The following is a 25881-nucleotide window of genomic DNA, read 5'->3' on the forward strand; positions in this document are numbered from 1 at the left end:
AGGAGAGAAGGAGGGAGGGAGGAAGGACAGACAGAAGGGAGGAAAGAAGGAACAGTCAAAACAGACGTGGTCAATTAGACCTGGGAGGACGACAGGAAGGTTAAAGCAGCTGGTCATGTAAAAAATATTCAAAAAAACCTGTTAATAACTAAATCTCTCACAGATATGAGAATACGTAAGTCAAAATGTTTTCACCAGATCTGTTCTGAGGAAAACGGAAATGACTTTAGTGAGGTTCCCGGGTAATCCCATAAACTGTTTTAAGTGTTTTCATTTAGTTTATTTATTTATTTATTTTTTAAATCTACAAACCTTTGCCAGAGTACAGATCTGCCCCCAGGCTAAGGGAAATGACCTAGATAATGTTCAGCTCCAGGTGCCTTTGTACAAAAGAACTCGTCAACATCGGCAGCGGTCTTAACCCTCCTGTTGTCCTTAGGTCAAGGAAGGAAGGGAGGAAGAAGGAAGGAAGTGAGGAAGAAGGAAGGAAAGGAGGGAGGAAGGGAGGAAGGAAGGAAGGAAAGGAGGAAGGAAGGGAGGAAGAAGGAAGAAAGGAAAGGAGGGAGGGAGGGAGGGAGGAAAGGAAGGAAGGACCGAGGAAAGTAGGAAGGGAGGAAAGGAAGGAAGGACGGAGGAAAGAAGGAAGGAAAAACGGAGGAAAGAAAGGAAGGAAGGAGGGAGGGAGGGAGGGAGGGAGGGAGGGAGGGACGGAGGGAGGGACGGAGGGGGGGAGAAAGGATAAGAGGAAGGAAGGAAAGAAGGACAGAGGAAAGAAGGAAGGGAGTAAGGTAGGGGGGAGGAAAGAAAGAGAGAAGGAAGGAGGGAGGAAAGAAGGAAGGAAGGAAAGAAGGAAAGAAGGAAGGGAGGAAAGAAAGAGGAAGGAAAGAAAGAGAGAAGGAGGGAGGGAGGAAGGACAGACAGAAGGAAGGAAGGGAGGACAGAAGGAACAGACAACTGTTTTAAACGTTTTCATTTAGTTTAGTTTTTTTTTTTTTTAAATCTACAAACCTTTGCCAGAGTACAGATCTGCCCCAAGGCTAAAAGGAAATGATAATGTTCAACTCCAGGGAAGATGGGCATTTCTAAAAAGGGGCTGGAGTTGAGTTCACTGGAAAAACAGATGAATAGAGACGAAGCTGGAGTCGGACACACCAGGGGATTTTTACTAAAGCAAACACACAGATTAATGCTTCTAACAGTTTGGTTGATGCTGCTGATTTATTATGTTAATGCCATAGACTGTATATAAAATGGATGTAACATCCGTGACGTCACCCATTGGTTTGTGGACTGCTGCTCGGAGGCCAATAGTATCGGATCTGAGCAGCGCCATCTTGAAAATTTCCGGTGCATGCTGGGAAAAATAAAAACAGGGATTCTACTTATATGGGCATCAGGAGGAGCATGAGGCGCCCTCCTGAACCTGTGAACCAATCAACCTGTCAATCACGACGTAGCCACGCCCTAATGCATACCCTGCTTTATCGTCACATATAAAATCAGGGAGGCCAAAATGTCCCAAATGAACATCATACTGCATTGAAGAAGGCTTTAAACTAGCGATTGAGACCATAAACACAACATGGGAACTGTTATGGTTTAGTGTGTAGTATTTTATTTATAGTGACTGGTACAACACGAGGAAACCTTTTTACCGAGTTTGTTGACCCAGATGTGTTGATCTCCACCTCTAAAATGTTTGCTGCTACCAATTTAAATGGAGGTAAATGGAGTTTCATTTGTGCTCCCCAAAGCACTGGAAAATGTCTTAAATATTAAGCAGCAATGTTTCATGAATTAAGGGGTCACTTTTATAATTATTGATTATATTGATATACAGGCAAATAGGTGTAAAAAATATAAGACTGTGGCTTTTAAAACCTGCCATGGTGATGTCATAATTATTCTCACTTTGCAGGATGTAATTTACAGTTTATGTCTCACAGCAAAAAAGAAAAAAAACAATCAAATCCTTTTTTCTTTTTACTCAGCTCAGGTATTCTATAAGAGAAACTTTTCATTTATCTATTAAGTTAAACTATTAATAATGTTAATTGAAATGGTCAGTCTAACCTTAGCTTTACAAGAAACAAACCCTTAAATAACAAAAATCAATAGATCATGGCAACAGGAATATAATAGTATTAAATCATATAAAAAATGCAATTTAAAATTAAGAAATAAATAAATACACAATGTCAATCTGTGATTATAGATACCATTGGTGATAACACAGTGACAAGTTTAACAATATGAATCTTTGTTATTGTTTTTATCCCTAAAATATAAAAGTTTTATTCTTAAAATTGTTTTTTCATTGTTTTCTTTGAATAGCAGCGGTGGGGCGGGTCTTCACTCGCAGCAGCTCAGGGATTGGTCGATTGCTGCCTTGGTAAAAGTCCAATCCCGTGATCCACTCAACATCTCTGACTCGTGATTGGTGGAACCACATGCGATCTTCTACCCAGAGAGATTCAGCTTCTGTACTCTGTTGATGCAAAATAAAGTGAAAAAGAGAAGTTATTTAAAGTCCGTGTAAAGTGAGAATAAATATGTGTTCTGAGTTTGACATACCACAGAAAAGTGTGTTGTTAACCACCCTGCCAAATATGAATGATTAAAAAAATCACCAAATATATGAAATTAGGCTTCAAAGTTGTGTAAAAGTCTGCCTATTTCTCTGCTCCCAAACGCTGTGGGAGTGCCCGCCGAGTCCGCTGAAGCCCCGCCCCCTACCAATGTCAATTGGTAGGGGGCGGGGGCCTACCTGTCAATCAAACTCACCACCTCTACCAGAAACATGGACGCTACGTCTTTCTGCTGCTAACTCGGTGGCTAGCTCAGCGGCTAACTCGGCGGCTAGCTCGGCGGCTAACTCAGCGGCTAACTCGGTGGCTAGCTCAGCGGCTAACTCGGCGGCTAGCTCGGCGGCTAACTCGGCGGCTAGCTCGGTGGCTAACTCAGCTAACTGGCTAACTGTAGACTGTAGTAGTAGTGTGCGCTGAATATATTTATACCTTTACAGCAGCAGGGGCGGGTTTATGCTCCGGTGTGTAACCGTGCTATTGGTTAACACCGCCACGTTACGTAACATCCAGACACAGAAATCTTGAAACACAGTTTGTGAAGCCTATAGCTCCACAACTTCAACCATCTAAATGGTTGAAATGCTTTTTACACCCTTTTTAGAAATACATTTATGACCTATTTAATGTGTTTAGAAGAAAATGTCTGAATTCACTTTACACAGTCTTTAAAATGTACAATGAACAAAAGCAGGCAAGTGAGTTCATTTATATAGAACAATTAATTCACGCAAAGTAGAGTGTTAAAAAAAAGTGCCCAGCCATCATGTCCATGTGGGCCCCATAAGGGTTCAATTTGGGCTGCAAATATGGGTCCCAAGTAGGTTTGTCTGCAGTTTCCAAATTATATATATTCTGTCTGAAATTTGGCTTGCATCACAATTAGAATCTGTCCAGTGATGTTTTTTCTTTGCAGGCTGTTACAAAAAAGGAAAAACTATCCTATTTAACTTTTTTCCTTTTGCAGAGTTATCAAAAGTTCATTTTTACTCTCTACTTTTGTACATTTCAGAGCCTGTACTTTCTAACTTTTACTTGAGTAAAGAAGTTGAATCAGTACTTCTACTTTTACCAGAGTCTTTTTTTTTTTACACAACTATCTGTACTTCTACTTAAGTAGTAAGAATGTGAGTGCTTTTGCCACATCTGCCTACAAATACCCTTGAGTGAGATTCACAATGACTTAAATTAATTTGCTTGCAGGTGACCCTACCTGTGTTTGCCCATGTGGGCTTCAAGTGGGTTCTGACTGGGTTTCAGGTGGAGCCCAACTGGGTGAGACCCACGTAGACCCCATATGTTTACCCCTATGGGGTCTACGTGGGATCAGAATGTACCTTAAATGGAGCTCATTTAGCCAGCCCACATGGATTCACATGTGGGGCCCATGTTACTGAAACAATATAGGGCCCATACAATTTGCCTTGTTTATGCCCATACCTTCTTAGCCCACTTACATCCCTTATTGGGCTCTTACAGTAGATCATGTTACCACTAAGCAGTCTCATCACCGCATGTTACTATTGATAGTACAACACATTACAGGAGCTCCATGGGGCCACAGTTTTAATTTCCTTTTTTATTTATACTTTATACCGCTGAGTACAGGCACAGTCAGGCATCTGGTCTACTTCACTAGACACCGCTCTTGTTGGTCTGCTGAGAGGTTGAATCATTCATTAGCTGGTGTGATGCAAACTTTTTAAAACCGATTGTGGTAAAGATAAAAGAATGAATTACCCAGCCAGCATTTCCATCTGGGACCGATAAGGGTTACATTTGGGCTGCTATATGGGTCCCAACTAGCCTGGGTAAACCCATGCTCTCATTCCAGCAGGATTCTACTTCACTCAGAAAGTTAGCATGGCCACCAAGACAAAATCTTAGCCTGAGATAGGGAACCAATCACAGGACAGGGAGGCAGGCTCAAGGCGATGAGGACCGTAGAGCGACTCTGTTTACATCCAGCATGGCGGCCACGGAGCTGCAGCAACCGTTCCAAGCAGCAGTAGATTGTGTGCTAAATAAACTAGAAGGCAAGTTCACTTTGAAAATAGAAAAAAAACTTGCACTACATGATTTTTCCTTCATAAACAGGAAGTGTTCGCGCTGCTCCCTACAGGCACTGATTACGTCATCGTCTATCGTTGATATGATTGGCTGTAAGTTTGTCCAGTAGCGTACAGAAGCATTTGATCGACATTCGTTGATCCCGCCTCAAATACGAGGAAATGAACGACTCCTCGTCAGACCCTACCTCAATCTCACATGAGATTGAGACGCGGTCTGGTGTTAGCCAGGCTAGGTCCCATCTGGGTTTGTCTGCAGTTTCCATGGCGACCCCACCTGTGTTTGCCCACATGGGCTTCAAGTGGGTTCTGACTGGGTTTCAGGTGGGGCCCAACTGCGTGAGTTACACATGTGGGGCCCAACTGCGTGAGTTACACATGTGGGGCCCATGTTTCTGAAACAATACAGGGTCCATACAATTTGCCCTGTTTATGCCCATACCCACTTAGCCCACTTAGGTCCCTTATGGGGCTCATACGGTCAGCCCATGGGCCCCACATGTGAAGCCCACGTTACTGAAACCATGTGGGACCTGCAAAATGTGCCCAGTTCAAGCCCATGCCCACTCAGTACCCACGTAGCCCACATTTAACCCATGTGGGACCCACATGGACATGCTGGCTACGGTCAGGATAACAGATAGTAATGGTTTTTCCCACATTTAGGGCATCTGTTCTTCTTTTGCTGTAATACTTGTTTTGTAGTAGACTGAGACTTGGTTAGCTATAATGTCATTTCGCCAATAGATTTTTCTTTCTTTCCAACAGTTAAGTCCAATAAACGCAAGGTCTGTTTTTTGTGACTTTCTTTGTTAAAAAAAGCCCAACTGGCTCTTGGTGATCATTGGATTATCGTAATTTCTTGTATTTTGGTGTTGACCAGTCATCTCTTCGTTGTCTGCGGTTGTTCTCTGTAACATTTGAATAGCTTTCTCATCCAGTGATTTGTATTGTGGTATGATATAAAAATGTCGTCACTGCCAGGTTTGGTCCAAAATTCCAGTCATATGTTGCATTATGTGCTCAGATGAGGGTTTGACATGCAGCAAAGGGCCTCTGGGTCGGCTGCGTATATGGCATGCACTCTAACCACTTGACCACATGCACGCCACTACTGTCCTTTTTAACAGACCACACATAAGTGAAGCTCCAGAAATCCCCTCTCTGGTTAATGTCTGATTGTGATATTTTGTGGTAAGAGTTAGTTTCTATCCAGCTTGTAATCCCCCATGGATTGAAGGTAGCGTTTTCACTCATTTGTTTCATTTTTCTGTTCTTTTTTTAAATTAACTTCGAAGTAGTTTCACTCCCTCCCTGTAAAAAAAGACACTGCTGCTTTGTTCAGAACCAACCAGCAATAACCAGCAGTTCCATACAAAGTTTCCAGTTTCACTCTGATCTTGTTTGGCACAGTGTGACTTGTACGTGCAGCTGATTCAATAAAGTGTCACTTTCCAGACAACTGGGTCTTACTTTGCAGCTCTCAGAGTTCTCGGCTTTATGAGGCAACAGGAACGTCACAGTCTGCAGCTCATTGTCACACGCGCTGACGGGCAGGGCTGAGTCTCTGCAGCTGGTCAGAACAGCAAAATAGTGCGTAGGGACGGGGATGTTGGTACCAGACACGAACCTGGAATCACACACAAAAAACACCAACATTAAAAACAACATCCTTCCAAAAATACGTGGCCTGAAATCGACAAAATCGGCATTCATCCGCTGCTGTAACTCCATTGTTCTGGTTCCAGGTTTTCAGGTCAGTTTTTTCCCCAAATATGATGAATGTGGCTTTGTGTATGGGAATTATAATGTTGAAACGAAACAGGAAAGGGCTAAATGTGAACTGTTTTACACTATTCTTGAAAGTATAATTGTATGCTATTTTGATATCTTTGTTGGAGATGAAGGACACAAACATAAAACTAAATATGAACCAGAAATACACATAAGTATTTGGACAGGGTTATCCACAGTGCCTTGATTTTTTCTATATTTGTGCCCATTTTCAGCTCAGTAGCACTTACTTTGACATTTAACAGCTGTAAAAACACCCCAAATGTCTTTTACTATGGAATTCGGTGACTTTTCCTAAAGTGGCCCCAAAATGCACGAAATGAAAATATTTTAAAATATTATACTTTTGTATAGGTGCTACAATTTTTGTCCATTGAAGCCTTTAAATAGCTGAAACACAACAGCACAATCACTACTGATACATTAAATAAAAGAAGTGTTAGTTATGAGATCTTCTGGGAATTATGTGAATGACTTTGTATTGTATTACAGAGAGAAGTTAAGACTGCCCTTCCTTCCTTCCTTCCTTCCTTCCTGTTCATAACCGATCAAAACAGTTTTTTCTTATGCTTCAGCTCCATGCTGTACTTGTTTGCTCTTGTTTTGCTTCAAATATAAAAGCACATGCTTCACAATGAATTTATAACGATGCTCTCAGGCTGCCGTTATTATGTACCGACACGCAAAACATATCATTATGCACATTCTTTTATTCCTTCGGCCAAAAGGATGTTACATGCTAAAAATGCATAACAAGCACAAGCCAGTGATCTTGGTTCTTTGCATCTGGCTTTTAACTGTGTGTCAGTGGTTGGTGCTGATGATGTTGTGAGGATGATGATGCTGTTAAGATGCTGACAACAGCTGCTGTATCTATTGTTGTTGTCTTTTACTATATCCTATTGTATTTATTATGAATGGGCTGGCTGTAGAAATACTAATAAAGTATTCTGATTCTGATTCTGATTCTCAACGAGTGAGTGGAAAAAAGTTAAATTATTTAACCATTTCTCTACATATCTCGCCTGTAGGACGCCTCCTGGGCCTCATACCTTACATTGGGAACCTCTTTTTTTAACCCTTACATACTGTATGGGCTGAAGCCGTCTCCTCTCTTTCCGGGAAGATGCATACCTCTCCTTGTTTTACATTGAACTCATTTGCATTTTAGGGTGCTGCTGTCATTTCACAGGAATCCCTGTCAGACTGACGGTGACCAAGATTAACTGCTGCCTCATTGTAGGAAATCGGTATGTGTGAATGATTTAAAACTTTCCAGGGTGTGAGCAGTTCTGATGTCATACAGTAGATTGTTCCACAGGTTTGGAGCAGCCACCACCAAGGCTCTGTTACCTCTGGGTTTGAGCCTTGACCTCAGTGCTCTGACTGGAGCGTGATGGTGCAAAAACTCAGAAAGACAAGGTGATGCCGGTCCGTTTAACCCTTACTGTTACTGTTCGGGCAAATTTGACCCATTTTGACATTTGACAGCTGTAAAAAACACACCAGATGTTCTTCAACCCTGAAATTTGATCTAGTTTTCCTAAAGTGGCCGAAATGTAGAAAAATTCAAATATATTAAAATGTTATACTTTTGTATAGATGCTACAAATGTTTGTCCATTGAGGCTGTTCTGGGTCAGATTATCTCCGTATTTATTGACATGTGTTTTAGTGAAATGAATAGTTAATAGTTTTAATAAGATAGTAGTTATGAGGATTTCTTTTTATGATGTAGCAGTGAAGACTGATGGCTCTAATGGTTCTACAATAAACCCCACAGCTCCATAAAGTTCTGCTCATTTTACCTTTACATATAAAATAACATTTCCATCATTAATGCTATGTTATATTTTCATGTCTGAGGTAAAATAGGACATGATATTGTGTGATAGGAGATGTTTAGTGGTGTAAAAGCTAAAAAATACACTCTCTCTGCTCTCTGAAACATGAATCAAGGTTTAATCACATTTATTGATCAGTCAGATCGACTATTGATGCTTTCTAAACACATCTGTGCTTCAACATTTGGTAAAGAAACTTTTTTATGAGGAGATTCTTATATACTATATCAGCAACATGGGGACAAAGATGTTTTTATCCAGACAAAAACAAGTGAAACCCGGCAAAAGAGCCCAGTTCTGCTTGAGTGTTTTTTTTCCATTAAAGGGAAGCAATTCTTGTGTGGAGGTCAGTCATGTGGAGAATGACAGGTCTCCATAGACGAAAAGGGGTTTACTGTAAAACCCTGTGGAGATTATGAGAAAGCAGTTCCCATAAATGCCAGGGGTCCTATTCCAAAGAAAAAGTACCACAATTCTCACAATTAAATAAGTCTGTTAATGGATACCTTGTCAGGCATCTAAGCAAACCACAAGGGTTAGTAATGGTCAGTGTTTTCTCCTTACTTGTGATTTAGCTTTGTCTCCATGTGGTTCTATGCTTTATGTGGTAACATCTTTAAACTGAGCATTTCTTGAGCAATTATTTTTCCTACAGAGAGTTCAGTGTTTCTGCTTTGGAGCATGTTCATTATGTTCATTATGTCTCCAGTGTTGGTCTCAATTTTTTTATTCCTTCTCTTTATGTTGTCACTTTTTTCTGTCTTATTATCATCAAGCACTTTGAATCGCGTTAACCTGCACAAAAGGAAATTAGCTCCATACTGTATACTCTCAAATAGAAGCTGATAATTAAATCATATAAGATTCATGCAAGGGCCTTGTTACTGAACTTATGATTATGTTTGGTGCTGTATTATTTATGGGGCTTTTCCATTATACAGTTGTAGCACTACTCGGCTCTAATCAACTCGAATCTACTCGGTTTTGGTACCAGGTATGTTGATTTCCATTACTTCATAGTTCTTAGGTCGTGATTGACAGGTTGATTGGTTCACAGGTTCAGGAGGGCGCCTCATGCTCCTCCTGATGTCCATATAAGTAGAATCCCTGTTTTTATTTTTCCCAGCATGCACCTGAAATTTTCAAGATGGCTCTGCTCAGATCCGATACTATTGGCCTCCGAGCAGCAGTCCACAAACCAATGGGTGACGTCACGGATGTTACGTCCATTTCTTATATACAGTCTATGCTTGAAACAATGGAGGACATGGAGGTGATGGTGTACTTGCTGCTGGGTCTGTGGTTTGATTCTTGTGTCAGATGTCGCGCTCATGACTCAATCAGTGGCCGGCAGTCTGTTGACGTCACAATTTAGTATCGGATCGGCTTGCTTGGAACCTCAGCAGAGCAGATACCAAAACAAGCACCAGATACCAGGTACTATCCCTGATGGAGAAGCAAAAGAAACGAGTCGAGCCGAGCCGAGTAGTGCTAGAACTGTATAATGGAAAAGCCCCTTACTGTATATTTTTTCAAATCTATTCTCTATAATTGAAGTTCAGTCAGGAACACTCTCGTTATAGATCAAACCATTTATTGCAACATATGGAAACGCTGTTTAGCTCCGCGCTGGAAGCTCCACTCTGAGATGCAGAGTGGGCCTCAGATGACTAAATTCTTGAAATTGGCTGCATGACAAATGGTTCATTTCCAGCAAAAAATCAAAAGTGAAGGGCTGACTTTTATTCCCACTCCAACCCTCATTATCAAATCCAATCCCACTTTAACACAGCCAAAGTTGACCAAAGTGCTGTAAAGAAGCTCAACCAAAAACTAAAATGGGACCATGATGTAAATAAATCTATCAATCATCAGCAGAAATACTCCCTGCTCTCTCCCTGTTCCAATTATTTCCTTTTCTTTGTAATTTCCTTCTTGTTTTTGCACTATTTTATCCTTATTTTCCTGAACTACATTTAATCATACATATCAAGAATATTAAAAGATTTATGTCTCAGCAAGACTTCAAAATCGTAAATCAAAATTTAAACTGAGGCATACAGCTTTTCTGTTTGCCTGTGCCTTGGCTCCACTTCAATTAAACATTCTTCACTTTACAGTCAAAGCACTGCCACCTTTCCTTTCATTGCTTTCTCTAGCAGAAAAAAAACACAAACATAAAACATCCGTTTTCAATATCCTGTCAAGTGTTGTGGCAGCATAAAAAATAAAAAGGAAAAGCACTTCTGAGGAATGGGGGAACTAGCGAGAAAAGAAAATACCATTTCCAGTTTTTTTCCAGTGTATTTGTGCTCATACTCTCATTTAAGGAAATACAACTTACTGCTGGATCTGGTCTGGAGTGTCGTATTGGCCATCATAGTTGTAATCGAAGACGGGGCCTGTCACCACGTTAATACCATTGTAAGCGGAGGCGTATTTCTTTAGAAGGGTGCCGTGGAAGTAGTCCCAAATCTCTGAAAGAGCAAAATGAAAGCAGAAGATTGAAGTTTAAAAAAAGGGGAAATTAAAGAAAAGGAGGTTGAGAGAAGAGAATTTCAGAATTTGACATAATTTATCTTCATCACATCCAATGGCAATGTGCATTACAGTTTTAAAGTGATATTAACAATCAACTTACTCTTAAACTCAGGGTACATTGGCACCACATTACTCATCAGTAGAGCATCGTACTGCTGGTCCACTGTCACATTCAGATCTGCAAACATAACCACAAAACCAAGCTTTTAGGATGTGTTCAAAGAGAGGAAATGAAGGACTATAACTGTCTTTTACAGGCCTGTAAAATCCATTGAATCCATGTCTCATTTAGAGCTTTTTTGCTTCCCAACTCAAACCTTATGAACACATTTTATAGTGTTGCATAACTAAACCTCAACCACTCCTCACAATGCACTTGTTTTGGCCTTCAAATAAGATGATTCATGTTGTTTTGGTCTAAAATCTTCCTGCTCTTCAATGCTTGTATGTGCCACCAACATTGGCTCACACTGCATGTCTTCTATCATCTTTTTTTAAATGTAATTTTACTCTATGAACGCATTGCTCAGCGCATTGACAATAGCTCTTTTTAACTATCGGAGTAACTCTATTGTTCTCCTTTTTGAATACTTTTTTTTTCTCATTTTTGCTAAAATAATTTCAACCTGCTGCATTCTGAACAAGGAGGAAAAACCTAATTTGGTCATCAAGAAGGAGTAGGAACCGAAAGTTGTCTACCACTTGATTTCAGACTGACAGTTGTTATGATAAGAACACCAGTCATTTCTAAGGAAGAGACGTCCTGTGGTGTTGTTTCTTTTTCATTATAGTGATTGTTATTGCTTTCAGTGAGCAATGACTGAACTGCCACTCAGGTCAACACGGCTTTAACAGCATAACAAACAGCTGGTACTATACAGGAAGAGCAGAGCATACTTTTGAAATCCAACATCTAATGACTGGTAAGATTTTATTACTTGTTTTTGAAGCTTTAACCCTTAAATACTGTTCATATTATACACCCTCGCAGTACGCTCAGAATCCCCTCGTTAAAAAGTGTCTTTACCAAATGTTGAAGCACAGATGTGTTTAGAAAGCATCAATAGGGGATCTGACTGATCAATAAATGTGATTAAACCTTGATTCATGTTTCAGAGAGCAGAGAGAGTGTATTTTTTAGCTTTTACACCACTAAACATCTCCTATCACACAATATCATGTCCTATTTTACCTCAGACATGAAAATATATCATAGCAATAATGATGGAAATGTTATTTTATATGTAAAGTGAAAATGAGCAGAACTTTATGGAGCTGTGGGGTTTATTGTATAACCATTAGAGCCATCAGTCTTCACTGCTACATCATAAAAAGAAATCCTCATAACTACTATCTTATTAAAACTATTAAATATTCATTTCACTAAAACACATGTCAATAGATACGGAGATAATCTGACCCAGAACAGCCTCAATGGACTAACATTTGCAGCATCTATACAAAAAGTATAACATTTTAATATATTTGAATTTTTCCACATTTCGGCCACTTTAGGAAAACTAGATCAAATTCAGGGTTGAAGAACAACATCTGGTGTGTTTTTTACAGCTGTCAAATGTCAAAACGGGTCAAATTTGCCCGAACAGTATGTAAGGGTTAAACAGACCGGCATCACCTTGTTTTTCTGAGTTTTTGCACCATCACGCTCCAGTCAGAGCACTGAGGTCAAGGCTCAAACCCAGAGGTAACAGAGCCTTGGTGGTGGCTGCTCCAAACCTGTGGAACAATCTACTGTATGACATCAGAACTGCTCACACCCTGGAAAGTTTTAAATCATTGGCTTTTAAGCCTAAATTGTTTTTGTTTATCTTGTGGTTTAAGCTTGTGCAGCACTTTGGTCAACTGAAGTCGTTTTAAATGTGCTGTATAATTGACTTGACTTGAGTTAAATTGGATGTAATGCAATTTTTGCGAGAGTTAACTTTCACCCCTCTCTCATCAGAACTGACTCATAATCATTCACACATACCGATTTCCTACACTGGCATTTTTTGACATGAGGCAGCAGTGAATCTTGGTCACCGTTTCAGTCTGACAGGGATTCCTGAGAAATGACAACAGCACCCATAAAATGCAAATGAGTTCAATGTAAGACAAGGAGAGGTATGCATCTTCCCGGAAAGAGAGGAGACGGCTTCAGTCCCGACAATAGAAGCTAGACTTTCAATTCCCTCCAGCCAGCAGTTGGTTTCACTTAATCTCAGAGTAGCTGGGAAATGTCTTCCTTTACTCTTGTTGATCTTATCATTGCATTTAATATTAACATAACTGTGACAAAACCATCCTCCCTAGCACTTTAAGTGTAGCTTGACAGCTGCATCATGTCTGTCCTGGGACATGTGAGATAACACTTTCTCACGGATGGAAAAGTTTTTTGTTCATTGGCAGAAGAGCAGGAGGAGCAAGAGTTGTATCTTCTTTTAGTGCCGCGACTGAAAAGGCAACAAGATGCTGTATATTCTCAAATAAAAGCTGATTATTAAATTATATAAGACTAACGCCAGGGCCAAGTTACCGAACTTATGATTATGTTTGAAGCTGTATTAATTGGTGTACTGTCCCTTTTTAAAAAAATCTATTCTCTATAATTGTAGTTAGTATAAAGAGAGTGGAAAGTGAAAAATAGAAATGCCTGTACAGTGTAAAACAATACAAATGGAGCTGCAATAAATACCTGTTAGCAGCATCGGTGTTAGTTTTGATTGACACTATTGTACGTGTTTATATTGAAACTAGGAAGGTGTGTGAACCTACAGAAATACACAGTTTTGGCATCAATATTGTATCATTTATTATTATTTAGAGTCTAGATCTGCCACCCTTCCTGAGACTGTGCCCGAGTCAAAATATGTGCTAGATCCGCCCCTGGACTCAGGCAAAAACAGGTTCAGGATATAAAACATTTGATTACTTAATTCTTGAAATTGACTGCATGACAAATGGTTCAGTTCCAGGAAAGTTTAAGGAGTCAAAAGGGTTGACTTTTATTCCTGCTCCAACCCTCATTCATAAAGAAATGGCAGTCAAAAACTAATAAAGGTCAGTTCCTTTTAATTCAAAAATAATACTCTAATGAGTCTTCAGCAGAAAGACTTTGCTCCCTCCCTGATTCATTCCAGTCACTTGTACTGTACTCCTTAAAAAGCCTTGCAAGAAAAAGGGAAAAGTATGAACTTTGAAAGGTCGCTGGAAGGCTCATAATGTTCAACTGTTCATTATGTTAAAATATGTTTCCAATAAAGGTCTGTTTCTCTCTACAGCTGATGCAAACAAAGTCCCTGGCATCTATATCAACAAGAGACTAGCCTCAAACTGAAAAACCCATAATCAACTAAACTTGGGACTAAAAGGTTTCATTGTGTAATGGGGCTAAATTAATTGGAGTAGTCACATGTCCTCCTGTTCTGTACACATGAGTCGTGTGTTGCAACAGGCATTTGGGGGCAACTGTGGCTCAGGAGGAAGAGCTGGTCATCCACTAATCAGAAGATCAGCTGTTTGATTCTCGGCTCCTCCAGGCTACGTGTCAGTGTTCCTGACAGCTGCACCAACAGTGTATGACTGTGTGTGATTGAATGTTAGATTCACAGATAAATCAATGTGAAATTTCGTGTAAAAGCACTTTGAGTGGTCAGAAGACTAAATAAGTGCTATATAAGTACAGTCTATTTACCATTTGATCTAGATCTAGTCCAGTGTGAATGGTATAGCCCTGGGTTTAGGTTAAGCCTGGCTGAACAGTGTGTGTGAAAAGGGGCCAACAGCAGTATATGCACTACATTAAGGCCTCTATTTCTGCAGCTGATGCTGATAATGATGCATTATGAATGGACCCATGATGCTATCCTTCATGTTGATTGCACCAGGCTCAGCAGCACAGAAAATGACAAAATCCATTGCATTCAGCACCGATGCCACATTAATGTGGTTAACCCTAACCCTGACCAAGTTGGTTCGATTCTGGCAAAGGACCTGCAGGTCATTCCCCTCTCTCTCTCACCCTGTATCCTGTTGGTCTCTATGCTCGCTACTTTCAAATAAAGGCAAAAATGCCCATGAATACATCTTTACAATATGCAAAAGCCAATCCAGCAAGAGGATTAGTCTGTTGAAAGACTTCAGTGCTTTTTTAAAATAAAGACAGAACTCAAACTGACACGATACATTTCATGGTGAAATTAAATGTTATTGCACAAACATTCTTAGGAAATGACTTGATTGCAGATGATTTTCATGCCTCAATTGACAATTGTTTTATCAAAGTGTGTGGGTGTGTGTGTGTGTGTGTGTGTGTGTGTGTGTGTGTGTGTGTGTGTGTGTGTGTGTGTGTGTGTGTGTGTGTGTGTGTGTGTGTGTGTGTGGATGGGTGTGTGTGTGTGTGTGTGTGTGTGTGGATGGGTGTGTTTGTGAGAAATTCTGTGGAAGTCAGGATTCAGACAAGTGTGTGTCAATGAGATAAAGAGGAAGTGAGTGAACTATAGTAGCTTGGGAGATGCACACAAAACAATAGATCCTAGTGTGATGAACATGTGTTTGTGGGCCTGGACATGTGGCACATGGAGACTGACTGAGTGTTGTGTTTGGTGTCAGGTGCTGATGCATACTGGGTGGGTACAGGAAGGCGTGTGTCAGGTTCCCAGCAGCTTGATATTGGTCACATCTGGGACTCTGGGACGCTGGAAGTCTGGCATCAGCCCTCAAGCAGCCTGGAGTCACCGGAGACAATGGGTCCAAGTTCAACTACGGGACAGACACAGAGACAATAATGCATTTACTTCATAGTGAATCACCTCCAAATGCAATTTTAGGTGGTTAAAAATGGTGATGCATGTTTTACGGAGATTAATTGAATTTCCTGTAATGGTTTAGATGGTGACTGATCAACACGTGGCTGAAAGCCCCAGAAAAGCATTCAAGTGGATACTGCTTTTGCATTGTTTCGTCTACTACTACACACTTCTGCTTTCAAGTTCAAGATATCTGTATTGTCCCCGAGGGGCAATTTGTGGTGCAGCCAGCAGCAAAACAATAGAAATGACAATAGCAATTACTTTTACAAAAAAAGTACAATACAGAATAACAATAAATAGTAAAAAGAAAAAAAGTTAAAGTGACCACAGTGCATGCAATCCACCTTAAAATGGCTTAAAAAGGCTGAGAATCATCTGTTTCATGTTTGAGAATGAACTCTTACGATTAACAGGTGTTATCTTTCTTGGACAGTGAGAATAAGCATTACTGACATAACTGTGGCCTTTTCACATCATCAAATCTCTTGTGCAGAGACGAACAAACAATGATCTGAACTACTACCAAGTATTGCCTGAGTAACCGACGCCTGATAGATCTTTTTCATCTGTGCTGTTCAGGTGGGAAATAACAAAGTATTTTCTCACGTTTGTACTGGAAGGAAATCAGGAATGTGACAGCAGCAGTAATGAACACATGCTGAGCTCCATTATAACAGCAATCTGTGACAGTGAGTGAGAATTCATTACTTTTACTTTTGTTCTTAAGTACATTTCAGAGCCGGTACTTTCTTACTTTTACTTTTACTTAAAGGAGTTGAATCAATACTTCTACTTTCTTTTCTACACAAGTATCTGTATTTCTGCTAAAGCACAGAATGTGAGTGCTTTAACCACCTGTGGTCCTGCAGACTTCTCTTCTTGTCAACAAACTATTAAAAACACCATAAATCATTGGATTTTTTGAAATATTTCTAACACCATGATGAGTTTGGTCTCGTTAATGTGTTTAGAAATAAAGATGAATAACAGAGATACTGTTTTCAGTTTCTGAGAGTAGTTCTGTGAAAGGGAAATTTATCTGTATAACACATCTCAACAACAAGCCAATTCAAAGTGCTTTACAAAAAACATGAAATGCATCAAGACAGGATATAAAAGGACAATTTAAATAAGATTAAAAGTGTTGAATTCGAAATAAAATGGATCTGGAAAGAGAGTAAGACAGATGAAAGTAGGAGAATAAAAAGTTACAGTGAAGTGTAAGATAGTCCTGCTTATGTTGCTGCTTTCTTATTCACAGTATTACCGTTTATCTTAGGACTATAAATACATGACACACACTACCAAAAATCTGGGAGTAGTTTCTGACCAACACATTATCTACAATTCAGAAATATTTATAATACTTGACGTAGGGAACACATCATTCCTATCCTGAATTACACCGGCTTCCCATCTGTAAAAAATCAACTTAGGATTTTATTGATAACCTTTAAATCCAGACATGGTGTAGCTCCACTTTACATATCAGAACTCCTCACACCTTAACCCTCCTGTTGTCCTCGAGTCAAGGAAGGAAGGAAGGAAGGAAGGAAGGAAGGAAGGAAGGAAGGAAGAAGGAAGAAAAGGAGGTAGGAAGGAAGGAAGGGAGGAAGGAAAGAAGGAAGGGAGGAAGGATGGAAGGAAGGAAGGAAGGAGGGAGGGAGGGAAGGAAGGAAGGAAGGAAGGAAGGAAGGAAGGAAGGAAGGAAGGAAGAAAAGGAGGGAGGAAGGAAGGAAGGGAGGAAGGATGGAAGGAAGGAAAAAAGGAAGGAAGGAAGGAAGGAGTGAAGGAAGGAGGGAATGAGGGAGGAAGGATAGATTGAAGGAAGGAAGGGAGGAAAGAAGGAACAGTCAAAACAGGAGGAGCATGAGGCGCCCTCCTGAACCTGTGAACCAATCAACCTGTCAATCACGACGTAGCCACGCCCTAATGCATACCCTGCTTTATCGTCACATATAAAATCAGGGAGGCCAAAAATTTTTTCCTTCCTTCCTTCCTCCCTCCTTCTCTCTTTCTTTCCTTCCTCCTTTCCTTCCTTCTTCCTCCCTTCCATCTTTCCTTCCTTCCTTCCATTTGTTTTCTCTTCCTTCCTTTCATCCTTCCATCTTTCCTTCCTTCTTACTCCCTCCTTTCCTTCTTTCTTCCTCCCTCCTTCCTCCTTTCCTTCCTTCTTCCTCCTTTCCTTCCATCCTTCCTCCTTTCCTTCCATCTTCATCCCTTCCTTCCATCCTTCCATCTTTCCTTCCTTCTTCCTCCCTGCTTTCCTTCCTCCTTCCTTCCTTCCTTTCATCCTTCGATCTTTCCTTCCTTCCTTCCTTCCTTCCTCCCTTCCTTCCTTTACTTCCTTCTTCCTCCCTCCTTTCCTTCCTCCCTCCTTTTCTTCTTTCCTTCACTTCCTTACTCCCTTCTTTCCTTCCTTCCTTCCTTCCTTCCTTCCTTCCATCCTTCCTTTCCTTCCTCCTTCCTCCCTTCCTTACATCATTCCTTCCTTCCTCGACTCGAGGACAACAGGAGGGTTAAACAATTGTTAAACTAAAACTATAATAACCCTGGTCACCTGTCAATTTGAAGGACTCCATAGTGGAGGGTTAGGGTGAAGTCAGTGTGGAAGAGCTCTGAAGCTGAAGTCAATGAACAGGATCCTGACATAGAAAGTGTAGACCTAGATGAACTATTATTCCAACAAGCCAACACATGGGGTCCATCAGGTGGTCAGTTATTGGTGGTGCAGGTTGAGTCTTTCAAGAACCTTCATGGCCACAAGGAGTCCGAGCAATGAGCTCTGTAGTCAATGAGCTCTGTAATGTTTTTTGGAGACCAGGACCATGGTGGAGGATTTCAAGCTAGCAGGAACTTGCAGAGTTGCAGTGACTGGTTGAAGATGTCTTGTGTATATAAGGACTAATTGTTCAGCACAAGTACTTTAACCCTCCTGTTGTCCTCAAGTCAAGGAAGGAAGGGAGGAAGAAGGAAGGAAGGGAGGGAGGAAGAAGGAAGGAAAGGAGGGAGGAAGAAGGAAGGAAGGGAGGGAGGAAGGAAGGAAGTAAAGGAGGAAGAAAGGAAGGAAGGAGGGAGGTAAGGAAGGAAGGTAGGAAGACGGAAGGAAAGGAAGGAAGGGAGGCAGAAGGAAGGAAGGATGGAAGGGAGGAAGGAAGGTAGGGAGGAACGAAGGAAGGAGGGAGGGAAGGAAGGAAGGTAGGAGGGAGGGAGGGAGGGAGGGAGGAAAGAAGGAAAGGAGGGAGGGAAGAAGGAAGGGAGGAAGAAGGAAGGAAAGGAGGGAGGGAGGGAGAAAGGAAGGAAGGAAAGGAGGGAGGAAGGAAGGTAGGGAGGAACGAAGGAAAGAGGGAGGGAAGGAAGGAAGGTAGGAGGGAGGGAGGGAGGAAAGAAGGAAAGGATGGAGGGAAGAAGGAAGGTAGGGAGGAAGGAAGGAAGGAAGGAAGGAAGGAAGGAAGGAAGGAGGGAGGGAAGGAAGGAAGGTAGGAGGGAGGGAGGAAAGAAGGAAGGAGGGAGGGAGGGAGAAAGGAAAAGAGGAAGAAAGGAAGGAGAGAAGGAGGGAGGGAGAAAGGAAGTAATGCATACCCTGCTTTATCGTCACATATAAAATCAGGGAGGCCAAAATGTCCCAAATGAACATCATACTGCATTGAAGAAGGCTTTAAACTAGCGATTGAGACCATAAACACATTTTGAAAACGTTTACTGAGGTTAGAAATCAAGTGAGAAGTTGGTGAATTCTCCATTGACTTGTATAGAGACGGAAGTCCTTTTGACACCAAAACGGTCGCCCCCTGGTGGCCTTTTGATAGAATGCAGTTTTAAGTTACTTCCGCGTTGGCCTCATTTCAGAGGACCGGAACTCCCCACCTGGTTAAAATACCGTATTTGGGGTTCAGCAAATCATTACCCGTAGTTCTAATAAACCAGTCTTTAATAGAAAAGCTTTTCATCAGAACTAGTGCTAATGTGTTAGTACATTTTCACTTTCTCAGCTGGGAATGGATGGACGATATATAAAGAAATAAATAATAATAATAAATATATTATTGTGCAGCTTTCTCTTTCTCTCTCTCTTAACCCCTCGTGTCATCCTCCCAGGTCAGATTGACCCGTCTGTTTTGACTGTTCCTTCTTTCCTTCCTTTCTTCCTTCCTCCCTCCTTCTCTCTTTCTTTCCTTCCTCCCTCCCTCTTTTCCTTCTTTCTTCTTTCTTCCTCCCTTCCATCCTCCCTTCCTCCTTCCCTTCCTTCTTCCTCCCCTCCATCTTTCCTTCTTTCCTTCCATTTGTTTTCTCTTCCTTCCTTCCTTCCTTCCATCTTTCTTCATCCCTTCCCTCCCTCCTCCCTCCTTTCCTTCTTTCTTCCTCCCTTCCATCCTTCCTTCCTCCTTTCCTTCCCTTCCTTCTGCCTCCCTTCCATCATTCCTCCCTTCCATCTTTCCTTCTTTCCTTGACCCGAGTTTAAGTTGACCCCCCCCCCCCCTCGTGCTTACCGGCTTGTCGATGGTAAAGGAGCTCCACAGGGGCATCAGAGCTTTGTGGCTGTAGGCGGAGATGAATCCCTCCTGATGAAGGATGCAGTAACTCTGGTCAGGCTGCAGCATCTTTGGACGACCGAGCAGCATGTGCTTCTTCTCTGCAGCAGTCTCTGAAAGAGGAAAAAGTGCAGCTGAATTTTGACAGTCCTGAAAATCACAAAGTGTATTCAGTTGTGATATGTGGACAAATTAACAAGAATCTAAAAATATAGGAAATAAAAATAACTAAAATTACGATCTTGGAGACATTTAACCCTCCTGTTGTCCTCGAGTCAAGGAAGGAAGGGAGGAAGAAGGAAGGATGGAATGGAGGAAGAAGGAAGGAAAGGAGGGAGGAAGGGAGAGAGGAAGGAAGGAAGGGAGGAAGAAGGAAGGAAGGGAGGAAGGTAAGGGGGAGGAAAGAAAGAGAGAAGGAGGGAGGAAGGAAGGATGGAAGGAAGGAAGGAAGGTAGGAGGGAGGGGGGAAAGAAGGAAGGAAGGAGAGAGGGATAAAGGAAAAGAGGAAGGGAGGAAGCAAGGAAGGACAGAGGAAAGAAGAAAGGGAAGAAGGTAGGGGGGAGGAAAGAAAGAGAGAAGGACGGAGGGAGGAAGTAAAGGAAGGAAGGAAGGAGGGAGGAAGGACAGAAGGAAGGAAGGAAGGGAGGAAAGAAGGAACAGTCAAAACAGACGGGGTCAATTTGACCCGGAGGACGACACAAAGGTTAAAGCACAAAAAACCAGAAAACTGAATCACAGAAACATGTTCTGTGGTTATAATATAATATTTTTCTTTAAAGGATAAAAGGTTTGTTCTTCTCACTTTCTTCTGCTGTCAGATCCAGGCGGCTGTTAGCGACACTTTCATTCTAAAGAGAAAAAAAGGAATGAAAATGAAAGTTAAGTTATTGTTTGTTGTTGTTTTGTTAAACTGGGATAGTATATTTACAGATTAAATGTGATACAATATGACATCATATGCTTGTCTGTAGATTCTGGCATAAAAACCATAAAATCCTTCCTTGTTCCTCCCTTCCTTCCTTCTTTCCTTCCTTCCTTCCTTCCTTCCTTCCTCCCTTCCTCTTTTCCTTCATCCGTCTCTCCTTCCTTCCTTCTTTCCTCCCTTCCTCCTACCTTCCTTCCTTCCTTCCTCCCTTCCTTCCCTCTTCCTCCCTTCCTTCCTTCCTCCTCCCTTCCTTCCTTCCTTCCTTCCTTCCTTCCTTCATTCCTTCCTTCCTTCCTTCCTTCCTTCTTTCCTTCCTTCCTTCCTCCCTCCTTTCCTTCATTCTTCCTCTCTCCCTTCCTCCCTCCTTTCCTTCCTTCTTCCTCCCGTCCATCCTTTCCATCCTTCCTTCGTCCCTCCCTTCTTCCTCCCTTCCTTCCTTCATTCCTTCCTTCCTTCCTTCCCTCCTTCCTTCCTCCCTCCTTTCCGTCCTTCCTTCCTCTCTCCCTTCCTCCCTCCTTTCCTTCCTTCTTCCTCCCTTCCTTCCTTCTTTCCTCCCGCCTTCCTTCCTTCCTTCACTCGTGGACAAGAAGTAAATCATTGCATCTCTTACTCATAAAACTTTTTGTCAACATGCTTTAATGTTTCATTTCTTAAATCAACTCATCTGTGAATAGTTAGAAGTTTTCCAGAGGACTGCAGCTATCTTCCCGCTATCAGTCGTCCACTCCCAGTTATGCATGTTGGTGCGTCATTGCGTATATTTCTACAGATATCAAGACGCCTGAGGCCAACATCCAGATGAGCTGCATTAATGTACAGCTATAATAGCTTCCAAGCTTCTGTTTTTAAGGCTTTCCAGCTGATTTTGAGGCCTGGCTGCAGGAATTCGCTCCCATTCAGCCACATTTAGAGCGTTTGTGAGGTCTGACAACGGTTCATCCTAAAGGTGTTGGATTAGGTTGAGGTCAAGTTCTTCCACACCAAACTGGGTATAAACTAATGAATGCATTTAACCCTCCTGTTGTCCTCAAGTCAAGGAATGAAGGGAGGAAGAAGGAAAGAAATGAGGAAGGAACAAAGGAAGGAAGGAAGGAAGAAGGAAGGAAAGGAGGCAGGAAGAAGGAAAGAAAGGAGGAAGGAAGGGAGGAATGAAGATGAAAGGAAAGGAGGGAGGAAGGAAGGAAGGAAGGGAGGAAGAAGGAAAGAAATGAGGAAGGGAGGAAGAAGGAAGGAAAGGAGGAAGGAAGACGGAAGGAAAGGAGGGAGGGAGGAAGGAAGAAGGAAGGAAAGGAGGGAGGAAGGAAGGGAGGAATGAAGACGGAAGGAAAGGAGGGAGCAAGGAAGGGAGGAAAGGAAAGAAAGGAAGAAGGAGGGAGGGTGGGAGGGAGAATGGAAAAGTGGAAGGAAGGAAAGAAGGACAGGGGAAGGGAGGAAGGTAGGGGGGAGGAAAGAAAGAGAGAAGGAAAAGAGGGAGGAATAAAGGAAGGACACAAGGAAGGAAGAAAGGGGGATGGAGGGAGGAAAGAAGGAAGGGAGGAAGGAAAGAAAGAGAAGGAGAGAGGGAGGAAGGACAGACGGAAGGAAGGAAGGGAGGAAAGAAGGAACAGTCAAAACAGACGGGGTCAATTTGACCCGGGAGTACGACACAATGGTTAAATAAATAAGCTTTCTTCATGGGCCTAGCTTTTTGCATCAGGGCATCGTCATGGTGATACAAGAAAGGCACAAACCCAAACAGCTGGAGGCAGCATCTCCTCTAACTGGGGTATAACGAGTGTCTACATGGATATATAGCATATCTCATGTTGATGTTGACTTTCAGCTGCTAGTGGATGTGACAAACTGCGTCACAGCAACATTTGAACTGCCACATGACTTTAGTTCTTTGTTGTTTTCACAAGCAAAAACCCCAGAAGCCCATCCTGCTGCTTGCCTCTCAACATCTGTCAGAGTTCCTCTTTATCCAGACACATGAATGATTTATAGCTGACACAGCATCTGATTCACGATTCAGTTCATGATTAAACAAGCCCTGCGGTAGAACAGTAGGAAATGACTGAGGTCTTTCATGTATGTCTGCATTTAGCTTTCGGTTATATTACCAGTTTGAATTGATTTCATTTGTACCATGAAGTTTGACTGCTGCAGCATGTTATCCCAGCAGGTAGTCCTATACTTGGCTCGCTTCCACAGTCACAGTTAATCTATACCTGTTCTAAAGTCTTTACACTGGCTCCCAGTCAGCTATAGGATATATTTTAAAGTTCTGCTACTGGTCTACAAATCACTGAATGGTTTAGGTCCAGAATACATGAATGACATGTTAGTAGAATATAAACCCAGTAGAGCTCTGAGATCTACTGACTCAGGTCAGATAGTGGAGCCCAGAGTTCAGACTAAACATGATGAAGCAGCTTTTACACAACTGGAACAAACTACCAGCACAACTGAAATCAGGTTAAAAACACTTCTCTTCTCCTGTGCTTATGATTGAGCTCTTATTTCAAAGCACTTTACATTTTTATCTTTCATTTGCACTCTATGTCCTTTTAATGATTTTAAAGCAAATCATTATTTTATGCTGCAACCTTATATTTAATGCTCTATTCTAGTATTTTATTTCTCTCTCTTTCTATGTTTCTGTACTTTGTTTTTATTATTAGTGTGTGCACATTGAGTTGCCACTGTGTATGAAATGCGCTATATAAATAAAACTGCCGTGCCTATACAGTAACTGCATTTATCTCTGTACGTTCAGAAGTTTAACACTTCATCGCCAATATCTGGCATAGCATCCCTCATCAGCCCATTCAGTTCACATGCACAGAGCTTGTTACTTTGTGCATGGTGTTCACGTGATCGTGCATGGAGCGCACGTGAACAGTTAACGGCAGGATGCGCTGAATCAATCAGAGACCTCTGCTGCACTGGGAGAAGTGTCTCGCGCGAGCCGATGAAGAGGCAGCTTGGACTCTATTTAACCTGCAGCTGTGTTTTTCTGGACTTTTTCTTATCCCTTTTGTTGATTTGCTCCGTCTTGTGTGTCCATGAGAGTTAACCACACACAGACAATACCAAGAAGAGTTTATTCATCAATAAATGAGGGGCATCTCAATGAGAGTGTGTTTACTGGATTCATTAACCCTTTAACATCATTCCTGTTCTTACCGGACAACCTGTGGAGAGTGCAGATACATTCTTGAAATCAGGGCCTTCTGATTTATTCATCTGTTTAATATTAATAGGTCTCAAGTTTGGTATTCAGTAAGCCAGCATCTATTTTATACTGTACGTTGCAGTTTGACCAAGCAGCAGATTCTCACGTGTAAAACTTGAACACAAATTCAATTTCACTGCAATGAATCAATCATCCATTCAAGGGAAGACTTCATCTTAAATATGTGACTTCCCAGTTTGCACACAGCAGTACTTGTTTGGGCATCTCCTTTTGCTAATAACTTTCTTGGCATCCATTCAATTTGAGAATAATTCAGATTCATAAATATTAGCTTACGACAAGCTTGTGCACGTCTCATGAATCAGACACAGAGTTATTTTTTGAATGATTCCCTCTGTTTTTCTGAGGAAATCTGAGCTGCTTCCTTCTCTACTCTGCAGCATTTTAGCGTGTTGATACTCACCAGTCCAGGACAGGAGCATCCGAGGGTGTCTGTAGGGTCGAGGCTGAGTAGTGGGCATTCAGCAGGCCCGCTCTGCTCTACAGGGGACAGCGGTGTGTAGTAGGGCTTCCTCAGGATGTGGTTCATACTGCCATGGGTCCCGTTGTTGTCAGTGGGGGGGATCTGTAGAACGTCTGAATGGGATCATTGGACATAGACTGTTTAGCTTTGTAAACAACATCTGTGTCTTTGCATGTTTTGGTCCATTTAGTAAAAAAACAAGTACTTACTGTTAAAGTTAGCATCATTTACCACAAACACTTTTCAAGATAAAATCAGAGCTTTGAGTCTCTCTTGTACAGCTCTGATTCTCAAAGCAAACCACAATGTTTATTAGTTTGCTTTAGATCTGCTTCATGCTTACCGCACATGAGATTGTACAGCTCAATGTTGGAGAATGGCTCAATTTCTGTTTGGTATTGGAACTTGGGTCCGTAACTAAGGAACATGGCCTGGAAGAAAAGGGAAAAGACGAAAGAGATATTTCTGTAACGCAATAGCAATTTTAACTGAGTCAAAAACAGTCCAAAAAAAGAAAGAAAAAGGAAGTGAAAATTGAACATGAACGTGCAATGCAAGTTAATTTTGAAATAGCATAAAAGTTGCTGACTGATGACTATGACTAATAGTCTAGCACTAAATAAAAAAGCGCTCACGTGCATGCTCTCGGCATCGTTGTCATAGCCGTGTGTCCCACCGGCACAAAACGTGACAGATCCAGGATATCTGTAAGAACATGCACAAGAGGTCTTCATGAAACATAGAAATCACTCTGATCCAGTTTGTGGAAAAATACTGAAAATGTGTAGTATACTGAGCGTGTAGATGTGAACAGGTCAAGGGGTGATGAAATAAATATGAGTCAGTGTGGATGAACTTCCTGGACGTCACTGTGGTGGACAAAAACCCTGTATCGCCAAGTGTATCATATTGGATACATGAGTTTTAGAGACCTTTAAATCATCAGTGTGATCATATTTCATTCCTGAAAACCTGATGTATAAACAATCAGATACATGTAGTACAAAGATAAACCAATGCAATGTTGAATTACTAAATATTTAGTAGCTTATTTTATGGTAAATTCCTGTTTGAAAATGT

The 25881-nt window shown here is 41.5% G+C and overlaps 1 protein-coding gene across 1 annotated transcript in view; it reads right to left on the reverse strand.

Moving 5' to 3' along the window:
- Positions 1–1647: 1647 nt before the first annotated feature.
- The window catches only part of LOC133996799 (venom phosphodiesterase 1), a 58636-nt gene continuing 34402 nt past the window's right edge, over positions 1648–25881 (reverse strand). The window contains exons 16-25 of the mRNA XM_062436383.1: positions 25437–25506; positions 25145–25232; positions 24742–24914; positions 20978–21023; positions 20134–20288; positions 15458–15593; positions 10933–11010; positions 10636–10768; positions 6128–6284; positions 1648–2488 (exon numbers count right to left, since the gene is read on the reverse strand). Of these exons, the coding sequence (XP_062292367.1) occupies positions 2315–2488; positions 6128–6284; positions 10636–10768; positions 10933–11010; positions 15458–15593; positions 20134–20288; positions 20978–21023; positions 24742–24914; positions 25145–25232; positions 25437–25506 (1210 nt within the window). The 3' untranslated portion in view covers positions 1648–2314. The remainder of the gene's footprint in view (positions 2489–6127; positions 6285–10635; positions 10769–10932; positions 11011–15457; positions 15594–20133; positions 20289–20977; positions 21024–24741; positions 24915–25144; positions 25233–25436; positions 25507–25881) is intronic.

Source organism: Scomber scombrus, chromosome 16 (genome assembly GCF_963691925.1).
Source record: "Scomber scombrus chromosome 16, fScoSco1.1, whole genome shotgun sequence".
Taxonomy (NCBI): Eukaryota; Metazoa; Chordata; class Actinopteri; order Scombriformes; family Scombridae; genus Scomber; species Scomber scombrus.